The following is a 15,802-nucleotide window of genomic DNA, read 5'->3' as shown; positions in this document are numbered from 1 at the left end:
CCGTTTAATTTTTGGCCAACTTCACAACGTTTTTCTATCGAGGCAAATTTTGTCAATCGTGTTTCGGTTCCCAAACGTCACTAAACAAACTCTTCAATTAAATAAATCGATAAATAAAAAAAATCAAATTCAAAGTTTTTGAAGAAAAAAATTAATTCTCCGTGCGCTCGAAACGTATGTTTTGGGTCTCATTTCGCCTTAAATGTAATTACAAACAATTTTGAATTGTTTTTACAAGAGATCATAATAGAAATGCGTATTTACAAAATGATTTTTAGGACTAGGTTAGGATAAAATTTCGTGACGTCTCCATTTTCGTATGTGAAAAGAAATTATTTTAAATGTGTTACTTTGTTATGAAAATGCACAAATTCAATCGAGCTCAAATTTTGTAAAGGTTTTACCGTAATTTGGAGCTTATCTAACACAATACAGTAGAGATATAGATAATAATATTTAGTTGTAAGTGACCGTGATGCCCCAACGTGACTGTTGTCGACAGCTAATGGATAAACGAGATACAAATAGATCTAGTGAAATAAATGAATTACATGTGACATTGGTATTTTATTTAAAAATCCCTATATACTACCTATGCTAACAGAGTAAATTTTGTGTTGGAAAACAACGTTCGAGACAGTGCAGATGTTATTAGTGGTCATATGGACCTGGCATATCCCGCGAGTACACACAATCGTATAACACACTACACGTTTATCAAGTCAAAAATTTACCTTCCTCCTCATGGCCTAGCTTATGACGCCTAGTCAATCATAGTATAATATTATATGTGCCTAAATCTAATTAGTTAATATAAACAATAATAATACAATTATAGAATTGAAACAAAATCTTAATATGTATATATATAAATCTCGTGTCACAATGTTTGTCCTCAATGGACTCCTAAACCACTTAACCGATTATAATAAAATTCGCACACCATGTGCAGTTCGATCCAACTTGAGAGATAGGATAGTTTAAACATGTAGGTACCACGGGCGAAGCCGGGGCGGACCGCTAGTATACTATAATGATTAAGCAGAACCAAAAACTACCAATAATATTTTCATACACTACATAACAAAAGATTTAGGTATTTGAAAAAGGCATTGATCAAGCATTGTAAGGAATAACCACCTACTTATTACATTAGATCTCATGACCGATGATAAAAATAAAATAGCCCATGTTCTCAATCGCATTCACATATTTTGAAAAGTAGTACACTATAAAATACTATTACCGTGCATTTACATCAAACGAGCGAATGCTCATTGTAACCCCACTATGTCAAATTCTTAGAGTAAACACTAAACAGGCGTAAGCCATTCTTTGTTCTTAATGCGTCCGAAAAGATTCTATGCAATGTTCTAATACCGAACGGGAACTATATTTTCTATCACCAAAATTTATATTTATCATCAAGTTGTATCACCTAAATAAATAGATCTATCACCACGAAATATTTTCGTTCTCAGATAAACAAAAATTGTTCCCAGGTATGAATTATCAAATTAATGTTAATATATGTGTAAAATAAGAGATCGATAACCAATAAAATTATATTGCATTACATGAATATAAACTTCGTTCTTGTAATAACAGTATAATAGCTCTGTGCTCAGAATGGTAGATCTGTCACCAAATAAATCGATTATCGATCCCTGACTGCGACTCCTTTTTATTTGATATTTTGTCACAGTAGTAACATTTTATTTCGTTCAGATATTAAATTAATAGTATTCGCTACCAATTTAATACATCAATTTATAATTTTAATGAAAAAATGATCAAAGGGGCGGAGACAAATTGGCGCGCTTTAAAAATTGATTATTTTAACTTTAATTAAGTGTTTTATCTACAATTATGCTAGCCATAAGCCAGCTATTAAACCAGAGCTGATTATTCAGTGGTAATATTCAAACAATAAATATTGATTATTTTGACTTTAATAATTGTTTTATTTACTACTCTGCTAAAAATTTTATTTAAATATAATTTATACTACCAGTGGAAATTTAGAACCTTGAGAGTCTAGTTAAGTAGCAGAATCTTTTGGTTGAAACGATGATGACAACTCTAATTTTTTATTTGAACTTAATGCAATTTTCTAGTAACATAATATGATTTATTGGTGATCTCTTTAAATTAGTTTGCTTAAATACTTATTAGGACACACCTATAATTATAATACATACAAAATCATTTATTTGGTACTAGACCTTATATCTCAGGATTTTAGGTTATTTATTGTGGAACTGATTTTGCATTGTATGGTGACTACATTTTGGTGACAGATCTACTATTTTGAGGACAAACCCTATTATTTAAGAAACACAAAACTAATTAAATTGGTGATAGCTTAAATGATACCCATACTGAACAACACTGAATACGAGTTTTCGTTTATTTTTTTATTTTTTTTTAATTTATTTATTTCTTTGTAATCATACAGCATTACAATAAGTAACAATTTTTAATATATTAGTACAGAACTAAGAGCCAATTAAGATTACTACTTAGATACGTTAATTTTTTAAATGACATATTATCAAAAAGGAGTGTATTACATGTTTCGGTGAATTATATAATATCTTAAGAAAGGTTAATGAATAATTAAACAGTTAAATCTGAAATCTCCCTTTGTGTGCGTGTGTGTATGTGTGTGTGAGTGTTAGTGTGATGTGAATGTGTGGTTGTCTGGACTTGCATGTTAGTACTAAAGCCGAATTGTATGTGAATTTTGTTAATTTCTTTTATAAATCTTTGCTTTGATAAAAGAAAAACATCTAGTTCTCTATAGTCTTTATTATATTATATATGAGAAATTCTACACATAATTCGATTCTTTGCGTAATTACTACTAGAATTAGGAGTGTAAAATAATGATGTGTGACGAGTTCTAAACTGAGGGGTGTTGAAATACACCAGTTCTAGGAGTTCCGAAGAATCAATTCTTCCATTGCATAAAGCATGAAGAAATAATAAGTCATTTTTAATACGTCTAAGTTGTAATGGTTCTAATTTAAAATATAAGCAAACATCCGTATATGTGTTGAAGCAGTGTTTAGCTTTAAAACACAAAAACCTTAAAAACCTTTTTTGGATAGATTCTATTCTATTTACGTGTTTAGCGTAATATGGAGACCAAATATTTGAGGCATAATCGAGTATACTCCTGACAAATGTAGAATACAAAACTTTGATACAACTAATATTTTTGAAACTTTTACAAGTGCGTTTGATAAACCCAAGTTGTTTAAGCGCCTTATTCACGACTACGTTTACACTAAAAGATCACTGCTCTACAATGAATGCTCTTGCCTTTTGCCTAGGTACCTATATGTTCGTTTGATACATCAAATGCAATATCAATATTTGATACAAAACACCCGACTGCATAATTTATGTAGGCTACGTCGCGTCACTACCATAATAATTCATATGATTGCAACGCCACTTCATAAATCAAAATCCGTCACCAGTTTGAGCTGTACGGCTTGCCAAATAAATATACATGAGTAATACATACACTCGAAAAACGTACATAATATGACTAGGTAAAAAATTGGAAATTTTTCAATATCTGACAACATAATACACACACAAATGCTATATCATAATCAGCATAATAGCTATAGGGAAGTGTCTCTCGAGCGTTCAGCTTAGTTCGGCACCGCTCCATCTGCTTTTTATTTTATTGTATTTTATCTGAAACCTTTAAGTAGGTGATAGACGTACGAACTTAATATACGCAGCTTGCAAAATCGCGAACACGGCTCGGTCGTTGGTGTCATACGTGAAGATTACTCACCCTGTATTGAAACAGACGTCGACAGAAGAAGCGTTTTTAGGAATTGCATCTTTTTTTCGATATTTAAACAAAGGACGTATTTAGGTCCGAATGAACCTTGCCCAACCTTGCTGAATGCCCAGGTCTTAAGAATTTTTTAACATGCTTGAAACTTTATTTTTTCGTCACTGTATCGATGCTTCTCATTTTCCAACCTAAACCTCAAGTCACAGTATTACAATAATATTTCCTAGGGGCTAAGGATATCGTAATACTGTGCTCAAGTACCTACTATAGAAGCGATATGCAACTACGTACTTGCTACTGGCCTGTACACAATTTTTTCTGTAGACTACAACGCGAATATATCGCAGTTATATTGTACGTTATATTTGTTATATGTCGAGAATTTACTTCTTCCAAATATCTCGAGTAAAGGAATGCATTATTAAAAATAGAGAAGATCAAATCAGAAGTCTGCTCCAGTCGTATAATGTGATGACAAAACGAGTGTAACATTTGTACTTTTTTAAGCTATTGCATAGCTTCTATCGCGGGCCTTGAGCGCGGGGACCGAATCCAGAAATTCCGTAACGAAAAAAAACCTCACGCTCCCCACTCCGACGGGCACGGAGGTGTGGCTTGAAGGCATGCTATGCAATAGCTTTACCGCGGCAGTCCCCGAGTGCCACACGTCATTTTTTTAGAAATAGGTTGTCATCAAAATCAAGGTGTAGGCTAGAAGATGTATTAGTATGAACTGATGGTTCTAATAGACGTAAAAAGCCCTTGGTGCTGTCTGACTAGTGAATTTTTTAAACTTGTAAAGTCATAACTAGGTACAAATTGTTCTCATGAAAAACGACATGAGCTGTTACTACCGGCAGGGGGTTTCACTCCGAAGTTTAGCTATGTTTCGCGCCGTTGCCGACTGAGTTGGAGTCGAGCGCGGGTGGCCTGCCTCTCGCCGCCCGCGCGCTCACTGCGTTGGTCGCGTGACGTGTTCGCGTGGTTTTCGTGCGTATCGTATAATAAATCGGCGGCGAGTACCAACCTCGATCTCACTTGCAAGCAAGTGCCGCTTTCAAGAGTAGGCAATTATTTATGCCTAAAGTTTACTTTTGTTAGGGAGTGAACCTTCTGTACGTAGTACTAATATATTCTGTGCAACCGGGTAGAATATTACTCAACTATGCCACGCTTGTCTTTTCTGTATTGTAGTTAACTAACTTCATATTTTCCCTAATTGTTATTGCCAAAGTAACATGGTGCAAGCCTTATAGTTTTAATTTTGTTTAGTTTAGCCTTATACGTTTCTGTCTGAATTAATTGAATATAACAAAGAGGTCACGGTAGTGCGTTGGTGTCAAGGTAACTTATGGGCAGATCTCAGAATCCACTGAACTTATTTTAAAAATTCTTACAACAAACGAGAGTAAAATTATTTGAGTTATATTTTAGCTATGTTTTCTATAGTGGATCAACTTGAATGCTGAAAAGCGGCTAGTAATAAATGAAACTGTAAAATCAAACGAACCTATAATTAGCTTATAACTTTGTTGTCGTTTTGGGGATATAGTTTAAAATTAAAACACAAAATTTATATTTTATAATCGATATATTATATCATTATTTAATATACATTACATTACATTTTAAACTTACAGTGCATTGCCTTATTCGAATTTATTTAGTATTTTTACATGACTGCCTAAAATGGCGTGTGATGTAATTTAGTGAGAATTTAATAGAAGTGTTTTTTTATTCTTTATCATTATTAAATAATAATCTATTTTCAACAACAAAGGACTCTATATGACCATGTACAATAAAGTCGAAAATCCACATATATATTAATTAATTTATTTATTTTACATTGAATTTAGTAGAAATCGTCTTCACAGGGCGCGGCTCGCGTGGTATTCTTAACTTGATCTTGTGAGAGATACATCTCTACGATTTGTTGCGCCGTTGTCGCCTGTTCGGGAGTCTTGTCTTCTCGGACACGGATGAATCTGGAATATTGGAAAATATTTTATTAATTTACGAAAAAAACATGTATTTTGTATTTTATGAGTGTTTCCGTATTTTATGAGGGTTTCTGAATTTTATGAGTGTTTCCGTATATTATGAGTGTTTTCGTATTTTATTAGTGTTTCTGTATTTTATGAGTGTTTCCGTATATTATAAGTGTTTCCGTACATTATGAGTGATTCTGTATTTTATGAGTGTTTCCGTATTTTATGAGTGTGTCTGTATTTTATGAGTGTTTCTGTATGTTATGAGTGTTAGTGCGCACCTGGGGAAGCGCAGCGACACCCCGCGGTCCCGCTCGAGGCGGCCGAGCGCGGCGCGGTGCGCGGGCGACAGCGACAGGTCCGCGCACCGCACCTCCCACACTACAGCCGGCTCCAGCCATACGTCCGGCTGTACACTGCTCGAATAGCTGCACACACACACATATCATCAATATTTTTTTTAATAGGTCCACCAAACTGGACATAGCACTACAAATATAGATATGGTTATTCTATGATACATCACAAGTAATTAGGTGCTAGACCTTCTAGAGGTGAACACAGCCTGCAATAATGTACGCGAATACATATTTACATTATTACAATATTAACATAATTCAGAAAAATAACATTATGGATCAATTTAAATACAATATTTATGCAATTTTGGAAACTAATTTTTTAAATGAATTTAGGGATGCGTTAAATATATCGACGTTATTACATACTATTTTGTTGTAAGCTGAACACATGCGGTGCAATGACGAGTGTTGAGCGTAGTTTGTACGACAAAAGGGAAGACTAAACGTTTTCATGTTAGTGGGACGGCTGAATGGCCTTGGTACATGTATGCTAATTTTTCCCAATAATTGAGAATTATCTATTTTACCATTTATAATTTTGTATAGAAACACGATATCAGAAAGGGTCCGTCTGCTTTCAAGCGATTTCATTTTAAAGTGCATAAGTCTAGAAGAATAAGACGTTAGGTTACGGCAAAGGTTGTGAGCGAAAGTTAGGTGGTACAGGAATTGTTTCTGTATCCGTTCCAACCGCTGTATGTGTACGGCATAAGTAGGATTCCACACAGGGCTACAGTATTCGAGGAGAGGTCGTACGTAGCAATTAAAAAGCAATACTGGTACTTCAGAGTCATTAAAGAATTTGGTCTGTCTAATGATGAATCCAGAAAGGCGTGCGGCCCTTGTTGCTACCGAGTCTATGTGCTCGCATATTAAACATAAAAAATAGCACAATACAAAAAAAGACAAAAAATGCGCGTACGGCACCTATAATAACTGGGCGGGGCGGATATCACGTGCGGCTTTAACGCTTCGGTGAAAGCAGTCAACTGCTCGTCACTAAACCCAGTGCCGATCTTGCACAATGTCTGGTAGCAGTCCGCGTTGGGTTCCCGCGCCGCTAACAAGAAGCCCCCGAAGCGTCCCGCACGCTTCCCTCGGCCCTCGTAAGCGCCGATCACTACCGCGTCGATACTGTCCCCGCAACCCTCGAGGTAGTCCTTTTTCAACTGAAAAAAATTTCATTTATTCACAGGTAGAACACAGCATTTTAGAGTTAAAACAAAGAAATAAAGTAGAAAATAATGACTATTTTATTATTGTAGAATGTAGACATTTATTTATTTATTTATTTGGTCAACCAACATTTGTTTACAATGATTCTTAAATATAAATATTATAAAACATATAGTTCTTGTGATAAAGTAACAAATAATTAGAGGTTAACACAACATGCGCCAATTATACAGAGCTATTTCATAACTGTTGAACTGAACAATATTTTCAGTTGCATGTGCGTGTCCAGAGAATTTGTCGAGAAATTCTGAGCAGTACCACCAAATAAAACGATTTCCAAAACGCATATGATTGATGATATGATGATATTTCCTTACCTTGAGCCAATTATGCGAGCGCCTTGCTATGTCATACCGGGCTTTATCCCCGGTGAGAGCTTTCACCATGAGCCCCTCGCACGAACCGCGCAGAGCTTCCGCTAACTCAAGCTCTACTTCCTCTGTGTTAGAGCAGTCTCTACCACGCGCTAGTTGCCAGGTGCCTAAATAGTATATTTGTATTAGGTTAACTTTGTTAAGTAATTTGATGTAAAGAAAATAAATAAATATTTGTAGATTATAATGTTTTTGTTTTATTTATCTATCGCAACCTTCTATAATATAAAAATGAATCGCTAAATGTGTTGGTATTCGTAAAACTCGAAAATAGCTGAACCAATTTTGTTAATTATATTTTCATAATATTCCTGATGGACGGTTCTTATGAAGAGAAAACGTAAACATGACCGCTAGTTATTATTAATAGATGAAAAGTTTATTCATATGAACGCACTAATCTCAGAAACTAGTGGACCGATTTCAAACATTATTTTACAGTTGGACGTGTCACAGACATGACATGACTTGTATTATACAGTGTGGAAATTATGAAAGGATACCCTATAGAAGTACTTAAAAAACTGGTCATAGAAAATCTTACTGATAGGAAATATTTGTTTGTTTATAAAAGAAAATAAAAAACCATTTGAATTTTTCCGAAAATTCACTTCCTACGTCCGCGAATCGGTTTTAATTTGTTATAATCGCCTCCACTTACAAAAACATAACTTTCATAAAAATGTAAAACGTTTATTAAAAATGTAAATTAAATTTATATTTATAAAATTGTAAATTAACAAAAAATCCCTGAAATATCTACCCTAAAAAAGACTCCACTACAATACAATGAAAACAAACTACCTACCCTCAACTTCATTAAAGTTATCCCTCAACAACTGCCTCCTCTCCTGTAGCGGCAGTTTGACGAGCGCCAGTCCGTTATAGTACAATAGATCGAACACGAATATACACACTTGTACCTTTATCTCTGACTCTTGCGCATCTTTGCGTTTGCGGGTCGATAGGATCTGAAATAACGGAGATTTAGCTTTAAAATCAATCGTATTACGAGACATTATTTATTTATATTTCGAGGAAAAAGGAGTAGCTAGGTTACCGACACTACATTCGATCCTCAAAAACGGCACTGTACTCGCACGTCAAAGTGAGATGGCATTATCAACTGTCATGAGCGAAAAAGAGACCACTGATGTAAATTCTGGCTAATTAGCCATATTTAGATGTGTCACTGTCGGAGCCCTAAATAACCTGTTTAGCTTTTTTTTTTATATAATCATTGTTTAAAAAAGTTAGGATTTGCATCGGATTTATTAAGATGGCTGTCCTAATCATGAGTAAGGTAGTACACACTTTACACACTTAAACTACTAAAGTCATAGTAATATAAATGAAATAATTATTTACCTGGAAGGGTAGAATTTGTTTTTTCTCAACATCGTAAGCCACCGCCTCGCAGTCCAACACGCAACTTTTTACTGTGTCTTTCAGTAGAGAGGGCAAACGACCAATTACATCCGGGTATTTACTGAAATACAAATTACCTATTATGTATAATTGTTAATGATACTCCGATATTATTTAATAGCTATATAGAAATAAAAATATAAAAATTACACATAATTTTAAACCAAATATAATTCCATCCAGCTCGAAGGAGCATTGTTTTGGTGTAATTGAACTGAACTTATTGGATTTAATACATAAACAAATTAATAACGTTTCGCCGCTTTATTTTTTTGCTATGGAATGAAATACTTACGTAGCTAATTCTCCTGACCCCGAACTATGGTGTCTTATGGGCCAATATGGGTTGGGCGAGTAGAGGCAATCACAATAGAGGGGCTAAATGGCTATGATTGGCAGATATACTGGATGTTTTTTTCATAATTTATATTATTATCGAGCGCGACAGAATGATATACTCACGTAGTGTTGTTCTCCTGGTTCCTACTAAAGATGGCCGCTTTATCAAGTTGCGGCGTCTCTTCGCCGGGCACGTGTATCTGTGCGCGCTCACCGTCGTACTTCCACTCGCATGTGAATAATTCGTTCTCGAACCTGCAATATTTTGTTACATTTGCGTGGGAAAAATAGAGATTTTTGAGAAAATTATTATATGTAAGATTTTAAATAGTTGTGCTGATAATGGTACGTAATGTTAGATATACAAAAGAGAGAAAATAAAAAATGCCTTCTTCTAAAAATAAACATGTTTTTCAATATTATTAGATTGAAACAAAATATGTAGCGTTAAATATCACTTTTATTTCCCGCAAGGGAACAAAGCTTTGCATTTAATAACCACCTAAAAGACACGGGTATCTATAACCCAGGCACACTCACCGAGTAAACAAATCGGCCACAGCTCGCGTGGGGTGCGCTAACATGGGCTTCAGCGGCACTCCGGGTGTGAGACGGCAATACTTCGGCAGTTCCTCCACACCGTACTGTAGTAGCGCTGCTACGAGCGTGTCGTAGTTCGGACACTCGCAGTACGTTGTTTTTATTGTTAGTGCGTACTCGTCTACGCGTGCCTGTGTGATAAGTAGACCTTGAATTTGATATTTTTTCTTTCATGGCATTCAAATGCTACAAAAACATAAATTTTTATAAAAAAAATTCGTCGTCGTGTTGTGTTTAAAGTGTCATGTTTGTAGTGTCTGTATGAAGTGTCGTGTTTATAGATAGTGTCGTATGCGAAGTGTCGTGTGCGAAGTGTCTGTTTGAAGTGTCGTGTTTAAAGTGTCTGTTTGTAGTGTCGTTTTTAGTGTCTATTTGAAGTGTCGTGTGTGAAGTGTCGGATGTTAAGCGCCGGGTTTGAAATATATTAATTGTTAACAGACAATTACAACACTTGTATAACTAATTACCTTAAACAGTTCCGCGCTCATTTTACTAGCCACGTCTATCTCTCCGGCCCGCGGTCCGGCGGGCGGAGTCGCGGCACAAGCCACTGCGAGCGCTTGTAGTACTGATTGTTCCGCCAGACCTATACGTAGCTTGCCTTCTAGTGATCTGGGGGAGAAGACTTGGTTTTTTAAACGAAATCATGTAGAAAATGTTTTAAGTATAATATTGATACTGTAGTATCGGAAAGTGTAATAAGCAAATCACCGTCATTATTTTTTTTTGTGTTTAATTTTTGTTAAGATATGACTGTGTAGAAAGATTAGAATGCTTTTATCAACTGGATTATATTATAATCGTTTTTTATACTAACCTAATTAGGTATCTGGCTTCAGAGTATCGACATGCGACATATAGGGATTGTATTTTGCCTATTTTCTTATTTACCGAAGCGTGACCTGTAAATAAATGCAAAATTATCGTGCAATTTAAAGGCTTATTAGACCACCCAATTTTTAGGGACCCTAACCCTAACTAAGAGTGGTGTAATAAGACTTAGGGAGTTAGTGTCCCGATTTAGGGCGATCTGCCCGATCTGCCTAACTCCCTAAGCGCCCTGCAGATTGGGTAATGTAATAACGTTTAGGGCGGTTAGGGAGCTCAGTTGCCGCGCGACTAGTGCGTGGAGTGGCTGCTTTTGTATGTAAGGTGTCACCAAACTTCCCTACTACAGGTTTATATAACTTAAAAGGGAAGTTCCAAATGTTTGTGACCACACCGCCATGTTAACAAATAAATAAATTGTTTATATAAATTGTTTAATTGTTTTAAAACTCAACAAGTGTTCAAATTGTTCTGCACCTACTCTAATTAATTCATTAAAACTCCCGGTTCAAGCACTCTTAGTATTTGCATATTTGAAAGCTTTTCACGTAACCGCAAATACTCTTTCACCCAGATCTTTATCTTCTTTCTTTTTTTAATATTTGTTATTGCGACAACGGTTGCCACTGCTACAGCAACTTTTTGAAGTTTCCATACTGACGACGGCATAATGTAAAATGCAACAATACGTTTATCTCTCTAGACATTCGCGTATAAACTGAGTTAGAGCCCAATTCGCAGAGAAGTGTAATAAGTGCCACACTAACTAGGGTACACGCCCACCCTGGATGCAGGGCCCTTCATATCGGGTAGTGTAATAAGCCTTTTACCATGTGTTAGTAAATATAAATTTATAAAGAATAGAAAAAAATAAATTTATATTTATAAATCATTTGAATGCCATTAAACCAAAAATATCAAATTCAACATGTGTTAGTAAGCTAATAAAGTATTTTCTTACATATACACGGTGTCCCACTGTTGGTATACTAAGCTCAAAGGAGGTTATAGTTTTGCATACGCTGAGTTCGTAAAAAATACTTATAAAATTCCAGACGTATTTTTTTTTCAAATAGATGAATTCTTAAAATTCTATGTGTACACTCATAACAAACAACTCGTCCAACTTTCCCACTAGCACGTGAGCTATCGTTTAAGATTATGTTTTCATAGACAAAATGCTCACATTAGCGAAGCGGTATATGCCGGCTGCACCAAGCTAGAGAAGAAAACATGGATTTTCAGGAAAAATTCAGCAAAAAATTTTTGACGTAATCTTGTTTTTAAGTATTTTTTACGTGATCAGTGTATGCAAAACTACAAGTTCCTTCGCGCTTAGTATACCAATACTGGGACACCCTGTATAAAATAAATATTCTCACATCACCACTGTTTTGCTGAAAAAAGACGGGTTGCACTCCAGGAGTGCCGGCAGAAGTGAAAACTTGATTATTAACGTTGAGCATGTTTGATATCCATCCGTCTTACGCTTTTTCGATCAGGTCACGTGTCCTGACGCGAGTTTAAGATTTTAAAGAAGTTTTCACTTCAATAAAGAATTGCGTTAACATATAGTTTATAACAAAAACAAGATTAGTTTTGACTATGACAGAATGATGATTATCAGTTCAATAAGACCTATTTTTTACCAATTTTTATTATATCAAGGGCATTTTATTTTAGGGATTTAATGTAGTTTGTGTAGCAATCTCAATGTGATATTTCTGAATTCTAACCCACACCACACCCCGGACACTCCATACAAAATTATCGTTTTGACAGTCACACTGTAGAGACTACAAATGTATGTGATAACGCTTTATGGTTGGCACATTTGTGACTAGCGTAAAGAAATTCTCGTTTTTCCGATGAAATACATCCGTAAACAGCACAATATCTAACCATTTTCTCGGAAAAAACGATAATCACAAATCCAAAAAATGTTGTCAATCTTCGTTGCGTATCGTCCTTCCAGAAAAATGAGAGCTATGTATAGCGTGATCGTGTGTGGTGAGGTAAGTGTTTAATTTTGGCGGGAAGGCGGGGAGGCGGAGAGTGTCCATTCTGTAGCATTTAGCTACTAGGTATTATGTATTCTGTGCCCACACCCACTCACCACTCTCAGCAGCGACCTCCTTGAGCGCCCCGAACACGCGGCGCAGGGTGAGCGGTGCGGGCGTGAACATAGTGCGCTGTGTGGCTCGAGCCTGCTCCGCTACCAAACCGAGGTCTCCGCTAGCTCGGGCTGCGGTGCGCATCTGAGCGAGGGTGCGTCCCGTACACTGGCCTACTGCCTTCATTATGTAGGTCTCTGCCATGCCTGGGAAGCAATGATGTTTTATTAATACTTAATAGTACTATAATAGTATATTTTTAGTTAATAGTACAATTGAGTACAGTTTTATGGAAATAAAATTAAATTAAAGCAATTAAGAATATGTAAGGTCATAGGTGTTCATAGTATATATAGTATATAATATAGTGGAATGATAATGTTATAAAACTTTGCTATTATATAAACATTGCTCCAAAATATAATTTGCATCCAATGAACAAGTTGTCCAAGAAAAAACGTAATAAAAATGAATAGGAATACTAACAAGACGTAGAAATAAAAGATGAAATTCTTACACTAATGAACAAAACAAAAATTGCAAAATTCCAAGATGCATAAAAATGAAACAATGACCACCAACAGGAATAAAGAACCAAACGCTATTTAAAAATTCTTACCTAGTTCAAGACTATGGTAAGCTGGTGCTAGCTGATTTAAACACAAGTATATACTCGGCAACAGGTCGTCTGGCATCAATACAATCACAGATCTGAAGTAGTTGCTCAAAATCTCAATCATTTTCAGCCTGGCCGATGTAGCTTCAATGGCTTCAAGTGTTTTGGCTAGTGCAAGATATGGGATTTCCTTTCCTTTCGACCAGCATGCATCATTTATTGGGTGGTATTTTGATTTCGCTGGATTGTAATCAACCTCTGCAAGATTAAAGAGATTGTTACGATAAATCTATTAAATCAATATTATTTTCTTAACACAGCTTTGCATATTTTTCAAAATATAAATAAAATAATGACCATCCTAGTTATATATAAATCTGTTGCTTAGTTTGAAAGATCTAATCAGACAGAGAGAAATTATGTTTTATACTATGCACATAGACACATTAGTAGCACAACATACCTGGAGTCAATGTAGTTTTAATATCAAGTTTCTCCTCTTTAATACCATTCTCTTTATTTTCTTCAGAAACTTCTTTCTTTTTACTGGATGGGCTCACATTATTTTTCTTTTTACTTGAAGGTGGAGATTTGACTTCCTTCTTTGCTTTTGGGCTTTCTTTCTCTGTTTTGACTTTAGGACTCTTAAGTGTTGAAAATATTGATTCTTTTTTAGGACTTACTTTTACTGGTGATTCGGCTTTTACAACTTTTGCCTTAGTTTTCTTGCTTTTTGGTGAATCATAAGTTTTAACGGGTTTTTCACTTTTTTCCAATTTTATTTCTTCCGTATCTGACTTTGACTCTGATTCACTTCCTGAACTTACAATGCGCCTGCGTTTTGACTTTTTCTATAAAATAACAAATATATACTTACTTACACATTTTTCATTTAATAATAAATTCTTCTACCAAAAAATGAATTATTGGCAAGAAAATAAAAACATGTTTTATTTTAATTACATTTAACATAGCATAAATACCTTTTCAGCACTATCTACTTTGTTAGATTTCACATCATCCACTGAATCACTGCCACTGCTCTCTGATCTAATTCTCTTTGCTTTCTACAAATACAAAACACATAAAGGATTTGTGATAAATATAAGTAGGTAAAACTATAATATATTGTCTTACCTTTTCAGTTCCATTTGTCACTGGAGATTCATTCTCATCTGTTATTGAATTGTCCTGTAAGAAATTTAATCATTGTGTAAGGTCATGATATTTATACAAAAACATATTATTTTCAAATACCTGTATACAGTACAGTACAAGAGCGTAATTATTTTATTAATTCTATCCATTTATATTTTGTTACATGTATCGTGTCGAGAAATAGAAAATCTGCTTGGTACTCACCTTGGAGTCCTCCTTTTTGATTTCAATACTTTTTTTGGGTGTTGCTGTAAAGAACGATCTAATACTTGTCTGCGACATGTTTTGAGTCCCAGAATTTACTAATTTATTAGGAACATTAACGAAACGAGAGATGTTTACGTTTCCTGCACAAACAGGCACAGAACGGAGTCCAAATACTAATCTACTGACTGTAAGAAACTTTAAGGAGTTCATAAATCAATTGAATCATAGCATTAGTAGATTATACTTACAAGAAATTCTATAAAACACTTGAAATATAAAGCATAATTTATATAAAAGTAACATAAATATTATAGTCCGATTGACATGCTACTTTGACAATATGTTTTTTAGATTCGGCGCCAAAAAATGACAGTCGACTTACAGATTCATAATGTATACAGACTTGAACCTAAAATTAAGTTCGTGTAAAATATTTATAGATTTTATGTATCTTAATGAAATATTAATTAAACATTTAGAGCAATATGGAGTGAAATAAATAATGTTAAATTCAATATAAATTTTTATAAGATTCCAAACAATCAGAATCACGACCACAAAAAGTAACTGTCAATAAAAAAAGGTAATTACAGTTAAGTATTTTTTATTAGCAATCATCTAAATTTGTTCTAAGATTTATTATAATCCAATTTGTATTTAATACCATTATTTTAAGTTTCCAATCCATTTATAAAGTATTACCATTGCTTATGAAACTTTATATTT

At 34.7% G+C, this 15,802-nt stretch overlaps 1 protein-coding gene across 2 annotated transcripts; it reads right to left on the bottom strand.

Moving 5' to 3' along the window:
- Window positions 1–5,395: 5,395 nt before the first annotated feature.
- Window positions 5,396–15,410, bottom strand: DNAlig1 (DNA ligase 1). Of its 2 annotated transcripts, XM_089710979.1 has the most exons (17): window positions 15,325–15,409; window positions 15,074–15,216; window positions 14,849–14,902; window positions 14,695–14,778; window positions 14,175–14,562; window positions 13,715–13,969; window positions 13,098–13,301; window positions 10,971–11,055; window positions 10,621–10,765; window positions 10,094–10,284; window positions 9,677–9,808; window positions 9,155–9,275; window positions 8,595–8,757; window positions 7,730–7,893; window positions 7,104–7,345; window positions 6,096–6,242; window positions 5,396–5,811 (listed from the first exon to the last, which is right to left on the bottom strand). In XM_089710979.1, the coding sequence occupies exons 2-17, from the start codon at window positions 15,149–15,151 to the stop codon at window positions 5,679–5,681; spliced, it is 2,586 nt and encodes an 861-aa protein (XP_089567105.1). In that variant the 5' UTR covers window positions 15,152–15,216; window positions 15,325–15,409; the 3' UTR covers window positions 5,396–5,678. The 2 variants fall into 2 exon arrangements, with proteins under 2 accessions (XP_089567105.1, XP_089567104.1); XM_089710978.1 differs by having other exon boundaries at window positions 15,074–15,410.
- Between the last annotated feature and the right edge of the window lie 392 nt (window positions 15,411–15,802).

This window comes from Colias philodice, chromosome 25 (assembly GCF_061535455.1).
Source record: "Colias philodice isolate Cphi_HAF_F1 chromosome 25, ilColPhil1 Martin Lab GWU primary, whole genome shotgun sequence".
NCBI classification, from domain to species: Eukaryota; Metazoa; Arthropoda; class Insecta; order Lepidoptera; family Pieridae; genus Colias; species Colias philodice.
The sequence above is the reverse complement of the archived record's forward strand: the minus strand, read 5'-3'. Positions and strand labels throughout refer to the sequence as shown.

What these genes read in the sequence shown, in the direction of transcription:
- DNAlig1 (XM_089710978.1), bottom strand. Translation starts at nt 15,286, where the DNA reads ATGAACTCCTTAAAGTTTCTTACAGTCAGTAGATTAGTATTTGGACTC. An exon ending in TCAAAAAGGAGGACTCCAAG is followed by an intron (nt 14,903 to 15,073) that starts GTGAGTACCAAG and finishes AATTTCTTACAG; the next exon opens with GACAATTCAATAACAGATGA. An exon ending in AACCAGGAGAACAACACTAC is followed by an intron (nt 9,276 to 9,676) that starts GTGAGTATATCA and finishes TTTGTATTTCAG; the next exon opens with TAAATACCCGGATGTAATTG.